The sequence below is a fragment of the Girardinichthys multiradiatus genome, chromosome 17 (genome assembly GCF_021462225.1).
Source record: "Girardinichthys multiradiatus isolate DD_20200921_A chromosome 17, DD_fGirMul_XY1, whole genome shotgun sequence".
NCBI lineage: Eukaryota > Metazoa > Chordata > Actinopteri > Cyprinodontiformes > Goodeidae > Girardinichthys > Girardinichthys multiradiatus.
In genome coordinates this window covers 1,773,145-1,790,673 of record NC_061809.1, presented here as the reverse complement: position 1 = coordinate 1,790,673, position 17,529 = coordinate 1,773,145, and the positions used below count along the sequence as shown (strand labels likewise).

The 17,529-nt window shown below is 38.8% G+C and overlaps 1 protein-coding gene across 3 annotated transcripts in view; it reads right to left on the bottom strand.

The window, feature by feature from the left end:
* rerg (RAS-like, estrogen-regulated, growth inhibitor) overlaps positions 1-14,071 on the bottom strand; it is a 69,620-nt gene extending 55,549 nt beyond the window's left edge. Inside the window, exons 1-3 of one of the 3 annotated variants that reach the window (XM_047390292.1) lie at positions 12,827-12,962; positions 7,647-7,738; positions 2,010-2,163 (exon numbers count right to left, since the gene is read on the bottom strand). In XM_047390292.1, the coding sequence (XP_047246248.1) occupies positions 2,010-2,070 (61 nt within the window). In that variant the 5' untranslated portion in view covers positions 2,071-2,163; positions 7,647-7,738; positions 12,827-12,962. Of the gene's footprint in view, positions 1-2,009; positions 2,164-7,646; positions 7,739-12,826 lie in introns of all 3 variants that reach the window. The other 2 variants (XM_047390293.1, XM_047390291.1) reach the window with 2 other exon arrangements.
* Between the last annotated feature and the right edge of the window lie 3,458 nt (positions 14,072-17,529).

The window sequence follows — 17,529 nt, the reverse complement described above, 5'->3', positions numbered from 1 at the left end:
CACTGGGGTGTTCTCTTTTGAAGGAAAATAAGCTGTTCTTGGAGATCTTGGAGAATTCTGCCTTTAATATTTGACTGTGTCAGCTACAATGGCAGTGTGTTACAGTCTCTCTGCTCAATAAGCTTATTTTTTATTACCGCACTTGAATTTACCTCCTCTGCAATTTTAATAGCCTCCTTCAACATGCGGGGAATTCAGATGCATGTTTTGTGTCATCCAATTTCTAAGCAGAAGCAATCTGTTTTTGTAGCTGCCAGGAATAACACAAAATGTACAGAACGCCAGCTGAGGCTGAGCTGCCTCAACTTATGGAGGAATGCTAAAGTGACCTGTGGGAGTGAAAGCATTTACAGGGGTACTGTAAACAACCACCTACTGTAATAATGTCTACATAAACAGAGTGGGTATGACGGAACCATAGCTGAGCTGATGGTAAAGGTACAACAACATTGGTAACATAAATGAGGCAGACAAAAATACATAATGAGTTCTTAATCAACCCTCAGTCCTGAAACGTTTTACTGGACTCTTATTTTTTATGTAAGTGATCCAAATTTGCAAGAGAAAAGGATATCAGTTTTCTAGTCCAAAGCAAGAAAAAAATTATGTTTTGGATCTTTACCTACCACCAACCTGAAGCTCAAAACATAATACATTGAATGTTCTGGGTATCAGCAAAGATTGGATAAGTGACCCTTTTGGAAATATTATGTTTTTTATATATTATTTTTATAGTTTTAATTTTATATAAATGATAAATGGCCTGCACTTATATAGCGATTTATTAAGTCCCCAGAGACCCCAAAGCGCTTTACCCTACAATCAGTCGTCCACCCATTCGTACACCCATTCACACACTGACAGCGGTAGACAACATCGTGTCTACCACAAGAGAGGCTCCCATACAATCGGCGCCACCGAGTTCTCTGTCCACCATCAGCAGGCAAGGCAGGTGAAATGTCTTGCGCCAGGGCCACAATGACTTAGGCAGAGTAGACGTTTGAACCGGCAACCCACCGGTTACAGGATGAACCCCTACCACTGTCGCCGCCGTTGACCCAACTGGCAGTGCATAGCAACAGGTCGGGGAAAGGGGAGTGCTGTTCCATAGAGATATAGAAAAGTCATTTTGCCCCTGCACTTTGTCTTCTATCTGAACAAAAAGAATCGAAACCATAGGAACGGTACAATGAAAAGGTTTTGTCTTTCTTAAACCAGAACATTTCGTAGAATCTTGGTATACATTAATACCATGTCATTTATTGCTCCCTCCATGGAAGCTATTCAGTCATCTAATAATAATATGCTTGATTGTTTTTAGTTTAACAATAGTATTCATTTAACCGTCTTAAAAGATTTACAACAATAGAAGATCAGGCATGAGTGAAGCCAAATTTATGGCTACAGACGCCAAAATCAGTGAGTATAAGAAGGCATTAATGCTGTATATAATGAAGGGTCCATACATCAGTTTATACCTGCCAGGGGCCCCTTAATACCCATTTTGATGATTTTAAGTCATTTCTAAATGTGGTTATATGACGGCAATAAAAATATGTGCCACAATTATGGTTCGCTAAGAGTTTATAGTCATTCCTATTTTATTACAATCAACTGACCCAAATGAGGATCAGAACCAAAATAAATGAAAATGGGGTGAAGTACAAGGTTTTTGGAAAAACATTTTAATTTATTTGAGGCTTTAGTATTTTTAAACAATAGGCTACGAAAGGCCGGAGTTTGCTTTCTGCTATGAAACAGCAACATGTAGATTAAAAATTGCCAAAGGCACTAATTGACATGAAGCTGTTTTGTGCAAAACATATCAAACATATCCTTTATCGTGTCCACATTATGTCAGCTTATAAACAGGGAGCTTAATATGTCTCTCTAAAGCATTAAAATGCTTAAAACCTGCATGTTTACATCTATAAATGTAGAGAAAATGCAACAGGAATGTTTTCCCACAAGCCATCAGCCTACACTGACAAACACAGACAGGAGCTTACCTGACTTGCCAACCCCCGCTTTACCGAAGACAGCCAGCTTCACCTCGGAGCTTTTGGCCATGACAGCAGCTGTGACCAGCAGAGCTCAGCCAGCCAAACAGTGAGCTCAAAGTTCAGCCAGCCATCCTCTAATCCGTGCAGGAGGAAACAGTGACTGAGGAGACAAGTCGATGAAATAGAAGTGCAATTTTAATTCTCGGACACAGCAGAACTGACCAGTTCAATTGTAATACCAACAACTCCTTTCAGCAAGAAATTTACTGTTTACTTTCCCCCTCACATTTTAACCTGGAAAATAATTTAGATTTAACTTTTAGCAATATTTGTGAGCAGACTTAAATTATAGGATGCCTGATTAAACCGAAGTCAACATATAAACATAGTATTTTGTAATTAGGTTAGAAAGGATAATGTACATCATGCTTTGTTCATTTTTGACCAAATCCTTGATCATTCAAGCCAACTTTGAGCTGTCTGAACAAAGCGACGTTCCAGCTAGGAGATGATTGTTCCGTTTTATTCTGATGCTAGGCAAAAACATTAGGGTGAAATCACTTTTTGTCATTTAGGTAATAAAAAGTTTCAGTCCTGACCCACTATGTGTGGTAAAGAGTAAGCTGAACAATGAGCAGAGTGAAGCAAGCTTCTATCACAGCCAGTTGAGTAAATCATGTTCTCTTTTATTGGGGGAACTAATGTGGACATCTGCAAATCAACTTAAATGGATGGAGTCTGCATTTTTAGGTCAGCTTTTATTCTAAACCAGCATAAAGCCCAACTGGATATGCCGTTTATAATGGTGCTTTAGGAAAAATACAAATATTTTATTCTTTTCCATATTTATGCAGACAAATAAGGAACTACGACAACCTTGCAACAGAGGTTTTGGGTATGCTTTTTTTCAAGCATGCTTTTTGTGGGCCTGCTTGAAAGAGTTGACGAACTGCTGTGCTCTATTGAGTATAATGGGGAGCCCACTGTATCCTTCATACACCAAGACCCTGCAAAGATTGTCCACCATCTCAGTTTTGGTGTCTTTTATCTTGCGATTGCTAGTAATTACTTCCCTTTTTTTTTGTTTTTTTTTCCTGGTCACTACCTAAAACCTTGCCCATTTTTTATCAATAATCAAAACTGTATGTTGTATAAAACTTTAATTTCCACACACACAGACAACTATTTTATAACTATATTCATCAAGTTTCTTTTTAGGGACGTCCATATTGAATCAGACAGCTAAGCACAAGTCTGTTTGGTGAAAAAACAAGCTGCTGTGAAGTTTGCTCACCAGATGATTAAATCAGAACCTCTATCCTGAACTTAAGCTGTTCTTCTTCAGCTTTTTACAAGAAAACAAAAACTGATGGCAGTCTGATTAAAACTCGATATAGAGATGACTCCAGAGCAAAACTTGTCATCCTGAAAAACACAACCTTCCAGTTAAAGGTCACTCTAACACACAATATAAGACAAGTTTAGGAGTTGCTGTTGTAGTTTAAAATGAAGTGAATCCCATTGGTAACAAAGGTAAACTAAAATATGTTCAACATTCATTCTCATCATCTTCAGTTGCCAAAACATGGCTTTTTGGTATCAGATTAAAAAACAAACAATAAAATAAATAATAATGTTTCATTGTTTGCGTTTTTGATTGCTAAGTGAATATGGGAGGAATAAAAGAAACACAGATTGACAATTTTCATATTAAATAGCTGTTTGCAGATGGAGACAACCTTTAAATGTCTGCAACTGGGAAATGAAACAAGCAAATTTCATTTCATCTGTTGTTGCAGACTAGAACATTTGTTTAACTCTATAAATAGTGTAACATTTGCAGAACACTGATTTCTCTGTTAAAACTAACCACGTCACACTGAGACACTGACCTGGTTCCATTTCAAAACAGACCTATATACTCTGTGCTTTTTCAAAAAACATTAAACCAGTGACATCAGTCACTGCTAAATACACATGGCTCTCACATAAAAACCACAAACCAAGAGTATCCCTGCTGTTCTCTGACATACAGACAAGATATTCTCTGGTATTGGTACCATAACATACAGTATAAACACTGGCACTTTACATTTTTATTAAACACACAGTTGAGCTAAATTCCTAAAGAATGTGACTACTGTAAATGCAGTATCTTGCAAATGTGTTCAAATCTCTTGAACTTTTCCACTGTCACATCACAAACAAACTTCAATGAGTAATGGTAATGAATTAGAGATGATTCAATCAAGCTGGGCCCATACCAATCTTTGGTTAACTTTAAGGTCTGACTTGCCAATTATTACATAATTTCATTTGCCCCCCTGACACTATTATGTATCTAGTATAGACAATTCACTCACCTTGGCACACTGGATGCTTAAAACAACACTGATGGCATGTCCTTCTTTCTGAATAATTTGGCAAATAATTATCCAACCACTTGTGGGCATAGAGCACTGAAATGTATTTCCTAGATTGTTCGTTGATTCATTAATATGAATAACAATACACAGTGAAAAGATGGTAATGCAGCGTGTCATTATACAGTTCATCACTTTGAATTCCACAGCCTTGATCCCAATACACATGCATTATTCAGAAAAGGAGAGCATGACAAATGATGATCAAAGATGCTAAAGGACTTGATTGGTACACAAAATCCTGTTACTTTCAAATTCTTACAGTTAGACCCATATAACATTTTTAAAATGATAACATACAGTACAGACCAAAAGTTTGGACACACCTTCTCATTCAAAGAGTTTTCTTTATTTTCATGACTATGAATATTGTAGCTTCACACTGAAGGCATCAAAACTATGAATTAACACATGTGTAATTATATACTGAACAAAAAAGTGTGAAACAACTGAAAATATGTCTTATATTCTAGGTTCTTCAAAGTAGCCACCTTTTGCTTTGATTACTGCTCCACACACTCTTGGCATTCTGTTGATGAGCTTCAAGAGGTAGTCACCTGAAATGGTTTTCACTTCACAGGTGTGCCCTGTAAGGTTTAATAAGTGGGATTTCAAGCCCTATAAATGGGGTTGGGATCATCAGTTGTGTTATGAAGGAGGTGAATACAGTTCACAGCTTATAGTCCTACTGAATAGACTGTTAGAATTTGTATTATGGCAAGAAAAAAGCAGCTAAGTAAAGAAAAACGAGTGGCCATCATTACTTGAAGGTCAGTCAGTCCGAACATTTGGGAAAACTTTGAAAGTGTCCCCAAGTGCAGTCGCAAAAACCATCAAGCACTACAAAGAAACTGGCTCACATGAGGACCGCCCCAGGAAAGGAAGACCAAGAGTCACCTCTGCTGCGGACGATAAGTTCATCCGAGTCACCAGCCTCAGAAATCGCAGGTTAACAGCAGCTCAGATTAGAGAACAGGTCAATGCCACACAGAGTTCTAGCAGCAGACACATCTCTAGAACAACTGTTAAGAGGAGACTCTGTGAATCAGGCCTTCATGGTAAAATAGCTGCTAGGAAACCACTGCTGAGGACAGGCAACAAGCAGAAGAGACTTGTTTGGGCTAAAGAACACAAGGAATGGACATTAGACCAGTGGAAATCTGTGCTTTGGTCTGATGAATCAAAGTTTAGATTTTTGGTTCCAACCACCGTGTCTTTGTGAGGCGCAGAAGAGGTGAACGGATGGACTCTACATGCCTGGTTCCCACCATGAAGCATGGAGGAGGAGGTGTGATGGTGTGGGGGTGCTTTGCTGGTGACACTGTTGGGGATTTATTCAGAATTGAAGGCATACTGAACCAGCATGGCTACCACAGCATCTTGCAGCGGCATGCTATTCCATCCGGTTTACGTTTAGTTGGACCATCATTTATTTTTCAACAGGACAATGACCCCAAACACACCTCCAGGCTGTGTAAGGGCTATTTGACCAAGAAGGAGAGTGATGGGGTGCTGCGCCAGATGATCTGGCCTCCACAGTCACCGGACCTGAACCCAATTGAGATGGTTTGGGGTGAGAGAAAACTCTTTGAATGAGAAGGTGTGTCCAAACTTTTGGTCTGTACTGTACTTGCCAAGATAGGAGAGGGTGTGACAGTAGCTTATGACAAATTTTATGCTAGAGGTGGTAGTTTGGACTCCACAGAAAATGAAGGAATCCAATATTATCTTTATTTATGAATCAATGCATGTGTGCCTAACCTTTATCTGCTATTTATTAAACTCAAAAATTTAAAAAGGACCTGCTGTGTTTATAGACCGAAAATAGCGGAAGTTCTAAGATTTAATAATTTTAATGGATTGGAAAAAAGATATTTTAGTATTTGAGTTTAGTATCAGAGCCAATTAAGGGAAAACTGAACTATTTAGATCACAGGCTGATTACCAGTGTATCCAAAGACTATGAAACTTCTTCATAGGGCAAAAATTATTTTGCAAGGCACAGTCTAACCAAATCATACAGACCTAAATAAAAAAGCATTTTTGAACAGTCAACCATACATCTCTGTGTTGCTTTTGGTTTCTACACATCAAAGCATAACTCAAGCAGCAAAATGCGTAATTTTGAATTCTGATTCTGAATCAAATATTGACACTAGGCATCAACGTGTGAGCAGTTTGAAGTGTAATAGAGTTGTTGCATGCAACAGTAAAACATGATAAGCATGGAGGCAAAGGATTTTCCAACTAACAAAAATCTCATCATGTCAGTTGCTGTTGAGAAAAGAAAAACATGTTTTTACTCATTATAGTCTTGGCTGAAGGAGATGGAGTAAATTAATGAGAGAAAACTTCAAACAAATCTCAGCATCTCTGCCCAGGAAAATAAAACCTTTGAAATATGTCTGGGTAAATGTCAGTGCCAGAAATCTGTTCTTCAAACTGGCTGAAGTTATGAAGTGGCAAGCTTCCAGTTTTCTGCTGCCTCAATCCTTACACACAAACACACACAGAACATCAGCCTCCATATTTCTTGATATGGTGTGTCATTTGTTGTAGCCCAGGTGAAGGTCTATCATTTACAGTTGTGTGAAAACATGACGAGACCATATGAAAGCAGCTGAACGTGGATGTGACATCTCAAACTACCCACTATATTCTATATACAAATATGTGAAAAAGTTAGGACATCCTGTTAAACTAATTTTTTTTCACATATTCAGACATGTGAATATGTTACATAATTTTAACCAATATTGAGAAATTCAAGCAATATCAATAAACAATAAAAGCTAAAGATCTTTAAAAACATTTTTTTAATCTAATAAAAATACAGTTTCTGGTGAGGACTAAATTAGGACACCCCCCACATTTATTCACAGTTAAAATGGCTAAAATCAAACACAGATTAGAACATTGTTACTCAGCATTTTGCAAGAGGTACGTCCTTTATAAACCTCCGACATTTAGGTTGCTGCTCCTGACTGTTGATATGAGAGTGAGCACCATGGTGAGATCCAAAAGAGCTGTCTGGGGCCTTTGAAAAAACATTGTAGCAGCTTAAGAGTCTGGTGAACGATTTAAAGAGGTCTCAAATTAATGTACCATTCAATCAGCAATCAGCCATTCACTGTACATGAATACATGAAACAGTCTACAAGTGGAGGACATTCAAAACAACTGGCAACATGTCAAGGTCTAGCCATCCAAGCAAGTTTACCTTGAGAGCAGGCAGCAAGATGCTGAAGGAAGTCAAAGAGACTGTAAAGTTGAACTTTCTCAAAAGGTGAGGTAGGAGGAAACCTCTGTGCTCTGAAAAAAAAATTAAACCCAGACTGAAGTTTGCCAGACATAATGACCAGGACTATGGAATGAATATTCTTCAGACAAATTAATCTAAAATGGAATTGTTTTGAAACCAAAACAGAGGACATGTGTGGCAAAAAACCAAAACATTATTCCAGGAAGAGAACCTTTAACCATCTGTGAGGCATGCAGGAATATGTGTCATGGTTTGGGGCAGCAGGACCTGGCCAATTCACCATCATAGAATCCACCCTGAATTCCACCACCGTCAATACATTATTAGAGAGTGTTTGAGGAAAATGTGAGATCACATGTAAAAAAAAATGAAAGTTGAATTAGACCCTGTAACATGACATTGATCCACAACGTACCAGTAAAATCCACCAAGGACTGGCTGGCAAGAAATGGAAAGTCCTGGCCTAGTCACCTAGATCTGGATCTCATAGAGATGCCGTGGGATAACTTGAACAGCTGAAGGTAGCTTTTATCAGAAACTCAGACCAATGTCAAAGACTACCCTCCAGTGTTACCCTTTGGGGGGTAACACTAGGGGGTAGGGCATCCTCACATTTTTCTCAGACAGAAAATACATTTTGTTGATACAGTGTGTTTTCTGTAAAGCGAGGTTAATTTTTGCTGTATACATGCAATTTAATTACTTTCTTCTTTAGAGATATATACCAAAAAAAAAGACATCAATCTGAGAACTTTTCTGTTGAGAACTGAATACTGTATTTAATGCTGTGTCCTAACTTTTTTGCATGCCTGCATGTATGTCTCAACAGGGTTTATCACGGCAGCAACTGAGATCTTTAAATGATCACCCTGTGGACCAGAGCCAAGTAAGAATGTAACCAAAACCATTTTAATATTTTGTTCTAATATCCTGTTACACTGTTATCTTTGCTTTCTTTCTGCATTAGATCTCCTGCACATGGCTGCAACGTGACAGAGGAAGTGAAACCACCACTGTGATTGTTGGTTCTCCCATTCTGCAGCAAGGAATCACCTTTGAGGAAAACAAGAGGAACACACAGCAGTGTCTCCCTATTCCATCATTCTTCCTTGGCTGCCATTTATGGCCTCCACCCACTCCATCTCTCTCTCTCTCTCTCTCTCTCTCTCTCTCACACACACACAAAGACACACACGCAAATATACGCCAGGATCTTTCGACTTTAGGCGTAGAGTCCAATTTCTGCTGAGAAGAACAAAATGTAAAAGGGACATTGTTTCAGACTGGTTTAAATATAGTGTTATAAAATCAAAATAGAGACAAAAACAACCATGTCCTTGAAGAAGCATTTCTTCAGAAAGAATGTTGTGCTTGTTTGCCTCTCTCTATGTGTCAAACAGGGTGATCATTATGCACTTTATCACAGCTCTATCCAGACCAGAGATGGGCACGCCAGGACAGGCTTTGTTGAACTTAGCTCTACACATGGAATCAGGAGAAAACTGTTGGGACAGTGGAATCAAAGGTGTAGGGTATCAGGCCAACATGACACAGCATGTGAATCCATTTGTTTGTTTTTCACAAAACAACACATAAATATTGCGTACAGCCATGGCCATAAGCAGCGACACAAGCTCTGGGGGTTATCTTTTGCTGTCGAAGAACTAAATATGCATTTATGGGTCTCTAAATGCCTTCAGTAGCAGCAAAAAGCAAGAGAATGCTTGCAAAGAAGAATATGTTCAAAAAAGGTAAAAATACATACTTTGCAATTATAATGTTTTTGTGATATTTGTGAGACAAAATTTAAATTAGATCATAAAGTTAATTAATTGCAAAGGCCTACTATCCTAAACCAATAGATGTTGTCCAGACAGTTAGGTCCAGTTGAAAAAGTTTAGACAAGAAAGAACCAGCAAGTTATCCATTTCTTTTTCAAGTCTCTGCAGTTTTTTTAGTTATGCTAGGCCTCTGTTTTTACTCCGAGTGGTTTTGATAAGCTAAGGTTTTCTGGTTGTAAAAAAACAGACTTAACGTAACTTTTTGTTTAAAGCATTTAGTCATGCTAGGCTGTTTTTACTTTCAGCCTATATGCTAAAATATTCTTGTAGTGGTTTTATAGCGTGGGAAAACAAGATGTCACATGTAATTTTATTATCCTAAATTTCTTTTCTCACAGCCAATAACAACAAAATAAAACAGTCTTTCTGCATGTTTTTTTCATTTGAAGTCTATGCAGTTAGCTAGTTATGCTTTGCCACTCTTTTAACCTTTTTTCTTAAGCTATCGTGAGCTAATGTAGTGGACCTAGTTTACTTAAATCAGAGCAAAAACATGTTAATAAAGTAGAGGCAAACTTTTCTTATTAAGTTAAACGTATCTGTTTGGAAAAAACATGGTTTACCTAACGGTTTCTATCAAATATGTTCAGTTAAAAGGAGCATACTGTGAGATTAATCAAATTTAATGGTTTTAGTATCAAGCTAATGAAATTTAAATCAAATCATTAGATTTTATGTTATAATCATCTGCTTTAAAATCATCTTCATAGCCAGCGTAGTCAGAGTCATTTGACTAAAAATATTCCCAAACACTTTGGGAGAGAGAAAACTTTAAAACTATGACTTTAGAAATATATAAACCATAATACTTTATCAAGGATGTACAAGTTTGCTTGTTTTTGCTCTACAATGAACACCACACACACTCCATCGAAACTGGCAAATAGGACACACGTTTGTGTGTGTTTTCTTTTTTTTTTCCACTGTTTGCCCAGCTGGGTTCTGGCTAATTTTTACTTTGAGAAATGAAACTGGGTGGTGGTGCAGTGGCTTTCAGAGATTACAGACTGTAGAGCTCCAAACCATGGGAGGAGATCTCCTGCACCACTAGCTAAAGAAAGACGGCAAACCACACGCTTGTCACCAAAATACACACAGGCAAATGCACTATAGCGGGAGGAAAGTGAGTAGAGATAGCCTTTCTACATCTTAAAAAAGTTTAAGTATTTAAAAGTTTTTTGTGAAATTTTGAGAAATGAGTTACTACTTATTGTAAGTTGAAAAAAAATATTACATTTAGTCTTTGCTGAGGGCCTAAACCTAGTGTCAGTATAAAACAAGGTCTAAAAAGTTATTGCTTCAAAACTGCCAAAATACTGTTGCTATAATTAAATGTCGCTTTAAAAAGAAGTCAGACAAAGTGCCTGAAAACGCCAAGTTATTTAGAGGGATAGAGCCTAACATAGAATTGCCCCACTGCCCCATTGCACCTGTGGGTGGAGACTGGGGTGGTATTGCGTGGGGTCCTTGATTTGCCATCGTGACGTGCTGTGTGGTGGGGGGCAGGATGCAGCAGGGGTGCTCTGAGCAGGGCTGTGTATGGAGCTTGTGCCCAACAACAGGCTTGCTATCTTAGTAGATTGTCTGACTAATTTATGAGCTCAGATAAACTTCTTGTCTCCATAAAGGGGAGAACAGCAAAAAGTATAATATTCTGCACAATTAATGCTTGAAAACTCCCAATAAATGTAGCAGTGGTTTATTTTATATTCTGATTTGGTGCATGTTTCAAAAATCAAAGCAACAAAAGAAATTTGTTTACTGCTGGGGTTAATTACAGGCAACCTGGGCTCTCGATGAGGCTCTTTTAAATGCCTGGGTAGGGTGACAGTTTGTTTGGTTTCCAAGTTACTGCTCGCAGATTTCTCCTGACTATAAATCACCATACGCATTTTTGCCTTTTGAACTCGTCGTAGTAGTCAGTTAACGGTTTTCATGTTGAAGGGATGTTTGAAACAACGGAGATGTTACAATACAAACAGCTGGATGTTGATTTGATATATTCATTAAGGTTTATACATTGAGAAATGCATATGTTAAACTGAAAAGAATTTAGATTTTATTCATAAACAAATTAACAATTATTACCACAAAAACACAAACAAAAGTACCGAAAACTGGTTCCGCTGAGTACCTGATACAGATTCCCAGGTACAGGACAACGGTACCGTATTGGTTCAAATGTGAAAGGTACTCATCCCTAATGCTAATTCATTTTTTTAAAGCAGTTATAGCCTTTAAAATTCCTATTGTTTTCTTTTTCCTTAATTTTTTTTTTTTTTTTTTTTTTCTTGTTGTGACTCACAAGATCAACCAGTAAACCCAATTCAGATCAAACCATATCCTTTCTGAATCCAAATCAAAATCCTTCCTTAGGACTTGTCAGAGTTCCCCTGTCCCCTGGTTGGCAGACACCTGTGCAGTAAGGCTGACCTCTAATCCTATTAAGATCTGGCCTGTTATGTAACAGTAGGGGATGCTCCTGAATCCCATTGAGTACACCCTGGATCCTGAAGTGGGAGCAACAAAATAGGCATGAAATCAAGTTTAAACTGAGCAGCATGAGCCCAGAGAGTGAAATAAAAAAAACAAAGATTTGTAGCCAATAAAAAATGATTCACTTCTCAACATGACCAACTAGTGACTTTTGTATATTTGTTTTTTGCAGCAATCTGTTTTCATTAATAGGCCAACTTAAAAATGTGTACAACTGCATGCAAGGAAAAGGATAGATCTTTGCAAATGAAAATCTGAATAGTGTGGCACAGTCCCTCTTACTCTGTTACATCTAAATAAAATCCAGTAGCCCACCACTAATTGCCTTCAGATGTATTTTAATACATTTGTCTTCTAAAGCTTTTTTTTGCCAGAAAAGGTAACTTGCTGCACAATTTTGAGTTGGAATATAACTCAGTTTTTCTCTATAACAATTTATTTCTCTGTTCTCAATGCAGTTTATTTTCTCCTTTAATTTTATTTAAGCAAAGTTATGACTTTCTTTCGCAGTCTTCTGGTTTTAAGAAAATGACAATATTCTTATTGACATTGTAGCCCGTTTTGAGCCTTTTATCATTAAATATTAAGCTTCGCCATAGAAACAGATGTATTCCGTCTTGCTTTGAGGCAATGTTTGATCTCAAAGGACACAGAGAACATGTCGTGACCTTCCTGAAGGGGGATCCCTGAAGATGTTAAACCTCCTCAGGTCTGCTCTGTTCCACACCTTAATAATGCGGTGCTGTCACCTATACATATCTCTATGCACCTTACCGAAATAACAGCGACAGGAAGACTCACCAGCTCCCGCTGATTGGAGATATAATCCCCGACGGGAAAATGGATCAGGTGTGGTGGAACGGGAAGAAAAAGTTCGGTCCGTGGATGAAAAGGATGTTTGACCTTCTGAGACGGAGATACAAATACGACGCGCAACTAGATTAGAGGGAGGGATGAATACAGCTGGGTTAATGAATGGTAAGATGCTGTCAGAGCAGACCGAGCTGCAGCTCTGGCAGAGATGAATGAATCTTGGAAACACCGGATCGGCGCAAATATACAGAGGGAGAGCCGCAGGAGTCCCTGACCGGGCGGCTTCTGCATGCCGCCGCATGTAGGCAATGAGGGAGGACAGTGACATCTAGTGGCAGGACGTGATAACACAAGCTCCTGGCTGAAAAGGGGAATTTCCACACATTTTAATATCGGATATGCAAACATGTGTTTCTCTTAATTTGATCAATCTGAAAATTGCATGAGACAGATAAAAAAAAAACATCAAATACAGTAATATTAAGCTATGGACGACACAATCATAGGGAAGAATTGATAGTTGTCTACCAGACTGTAACTGGACATCCACAAAATAATTGGTAAGAAGAGGGCTGTACATCGACTGCTGTGTCCACGCTGGGTTGAAGGACAAAGTATGGAGACTTCGGAGCCTTTGGAGGATTGTGAAGTAAAGTCCATTCAGGAATTTAGAGGAGATTCGCAAAGCGTGGACTGTGGGGGGAGTCAGAGCATCAAAATCTGACACTCCTGGACCAGTGATCAAAAATGTTCACTTCTCAAATGAGAGCAAATATTCCAATTAATTTGGAGATCAAGGTCTCAAAGTCTGGAGGAAGAGTGGAGAGGCACAGAGTCGACGTTGCTTGAGGTCCAGTATGACGTTTCCACAGTCAGTGATGATTTGGGATACCATGTCATCTGCTGGTGTTGGTCCACTGTGTTTTCTGAGGTCTACAGTCAACGCAGCCATTAACCAGGAAATTTTAGAGCACTTCATGCTTTCTTCTGCTGACTAGCTGTATGGAGACGCTGAAAAAGAGACACCACATCAAACTGGGGAAATAATTCATAATAAATGTTTCGACGTACAAGTGATAACACTTTTAAAGCCTGTATGAAAATGGAAGACATTTTTCCTTGATATTGTTACACGCAGACAAGCGTGTATTTTGGATTTCATTTTACATAGAAAATTTGCTCACACAAAATTATCTTTGATGCTTTTTCTTTTCTATTAATGAATAAATGATAGTCCTGAATCAAATTTTAAGCAGTGGCGATTGCTCTAAGACTGCAAGGGAAGCTCAGCTTCCCCTAAAATGTCAAAAAATAAGTAATTAAATATATACTGTTGTGTGTTCATGTCATTGACTAAATATGCACTACAACGCGCTGAACTTTTGTTCAGAATCAGCTTCTTATCACTGGTAACAGCGCAGCTTTCCTCTCACTCATTCCTGCAGCTTCACAGTGCTTTAAACACTGAGTTCAATAGTGAAGTAAAAATGCTGGGCTTTGTCCCGCCCATCGGACGCTCAGCGTCTCTGGGGGTCTATGTGGCAGTGGGATGAACTCGGCTGGCCCGGACGCTCAGTTTCTGCATGAAGGCTGAATCCCTTTTTGATTGACAGTGAAATGAGCGAATCAGCGATCTTGAAATTGAGCTTCCCCTCCTTGAAAGACCAGCATCCGCCACTGAAAGATATGCCAGTGCTTGTTTGGCAGAGTAAATGAACATTTGGTATGTTTAGATCCAACTCAGGCTCTAAACGGTGAATGAAGATAAACTCACTGTATTATTGTATTGTTATTATTATTGTTTTCCTGATTAAAGTCTTTTCATCGAAAAGTTGCACAGTAAATTTTGCAAGTCTGACAGTGGGCAGGAATGTTTTCAGATTGAATCATGATAGAATGTGAAAAAGTATGTAAAGTATTAATACTTTTGCATTGCAATATACTTCATACACTCCTTTTTAAAAGATCAGGATTATCAGACCGGGGGCCGTGAGAGGCAAGGTGGATTCAACTGTCTTTATTCATACTATTCACACTAAACAAGCCTCCAGTCACTAGGTAGAAGCAGTGCTCAAACAAATCAGCAGGCTGCATGTACCAGAGGAACAAGTGCACAGCACTGATGGAGAGCTGATGGGGGAGGGATAGAGAAGTTTGAAAGCAGAGAGAAATATCTTGCTCTGCTTGGGAATGGCTGTTTGTCCTCACTGTGATCCCAGGACCAAATCTACCTTTCAACACTCCTCTCTTCTCCCTCACCAGCAGGCACTGCTCCTCTGTTCAGTTTGGTTTTCTCCATTTTGTTTTGGACATTTTACCAAACTAAACCTCTTTATACAAAAAGCAGATCACAGTAAAATGCTGAAATTTAATGTTAATATTAAATTAATTAATACAAAATACAGTAGATGCTGTATGAAAACGACCTGTATGGCAAAGAAACATAATAATATTCAATTCAATTCAATTGTTGGAATTATGATTATTGATTAATTAATATTTATCAATAATTATAATTAAAAATCATAATTTGAGAACATTCATTTCTTAACCAAAAATCCTCATTTATGAATCCAGACCAGAGATGTCTTCTGGTGTTATAATTGTGGCTCAACGCCTCTGATGATTACAACCGTTAAATACTCAGTAATAATTGATAACTATTACCAGAGATGTCACTGTTTAATCGACTGTTTCTGCCAAAACGTGTGGAACTTTTAACCTTATCTTGACTGACGAATCACTCTTGCACAAAATAAACACAAACGACTTCTATTTATCTACGTGAATATTTATTAAATCACAGCCTGATACAATCCGCTCTTCCGATTTAATAATCTTCACCAACTCAAACATGCAAAGTTCTACATAAAAGGAGTAAAATATCTAACTAAACAAAATAAAGCAAACAGCAGTGGAATCAAACCAGCAGTTATGGCAAAAAGGGATAATATGACAAAAGGGGTGTGGTGGTGAGCGGAGGTTGGGAGCAAAGCTCAAACTGTAACTCAGTTATACTAAGTCATAAAACATCCCCCAACTCTGGGCGGGGGTGAGCACACAAAGAGTTATAACACTTTTGGCGGCAAGCTAGTTGGCAGTAAAGTTGAAACCACAGAAAACGGTGAATTTCCCCATGAGGTTATTATAACAGTTCAGTTCCACAGCGCGCCTGCGCTTGCTCTCAGGTGTTAACAACCCCGCAAAACACACACAAAGATGGGTAGCACAGCGGCTTCAAGACATCCAACACAGCACATCAAAGTTTCAATAAAAGGTTGCATGCACATATAATTCAGAACACATTAGATTAAATGGCGAATCTAATCGCACTAAAATTTCCTCTACCCTGCCCAGATTATTTCTAAGAGAGAAATAAAATTAAAGGATGGGTTTTACTTTGTTGAAGTCTTCTTTCTGAGCAGAGGGAGAGAGGAGGAAGGGGAAAGTTGGAAGTTAATGTGCGTCCACAGTTAACTTCGGGAAGAGCGGTCCATCTTCGTCCATCAGCAGTCGACTAGAACCAAGCAAGGAGGGAAAGTTGCGTCTCCTTGAACCTCCGTGGTTTTGGCTACATGTTAAACTCACGTCTTCGATCGGCAAAGTGAAATTTCTGGCCTTCTCATTCCAGAAACTTCTTTCATGAATTTTTCGTTGGCCAACGAAGGAGAATAAATGAAGACCTCTTCTTCTCCAGAGAGAGATGCTTCAGTTGCGTGGTAACTGTGTCAAGGTCTCCAGCTGAAGGCAGCTTCTTTCAAATGTTCGCCTTCCTATGTTGCCTCCTGTGACGTCAGACCTAGGACGGCCCCATCATATCAGTCGCAGTGGCTGCTGGGTTTTGTAGGACAGACTATCCTGCGGTACAAAATGACCGATGACATTGGAAAGGCATAGTGGCGTCCAGCAACGTGCAAATGGTCCAATATTCAGCAAACAAGTGGTCCAACACAATTCAATTCAGTTTTATTTATATAGCGCCAATTCACAACACATGTCGTTTCAAGGCTCTTCACAACAGTCAGCTTCATACATTCCAATTCATCCTAACCATTGATCAGTGCAGTCAGAGTTAGTTATTTATTCAAATTGGATAAAAAGTTTTTCCATCTAAGGAAACCCAGCAGATTGCATCCAGTCAGTGACTTGCAGCATTCACTCCTCCTGGATGAGCATGTAGAGACAGTGGACAGTCACTGGCGTTGACTTTGCAGCAATCCCTCATACTGAGCATGCATGTAGCGACAGTGGAGAGGAAAAACTCCCTTTTAACAGGAAGAAACCTCCAGCAGAACCAGAACCAGGCTCAGTGTGAGCGGCCATCTGCCACGACCGACTGGGGGTTTGAGAGAACAGAGCAGAGACACAAAGAGAACAAAGAAGCACTGATCCAGGAGTACTTTCTATGGGAAGGAAAAGTAAATGTTAATGGATGTAGCTCCTTTAGTCGTTTCACCTAGAAAGAAAGAACAGATAAACTCTGATCCAGTTTTCAAGGTTAGAGTCTGAAAAAGAGCACATATAATTAGTTACAATAGAAGCTCAGTCAATCGCCATGTCTAGGAGAGAGAAAGGGTTAAACACTAAAAGACAGGGCTATGTGGATAATCGGTAGAGGGTGAGCATTAAGTTATTGCCAGCAAAAGCTCAGGTAATTCCCCTCTCCAGAAAGGTGTCCCAGGCAGACACAG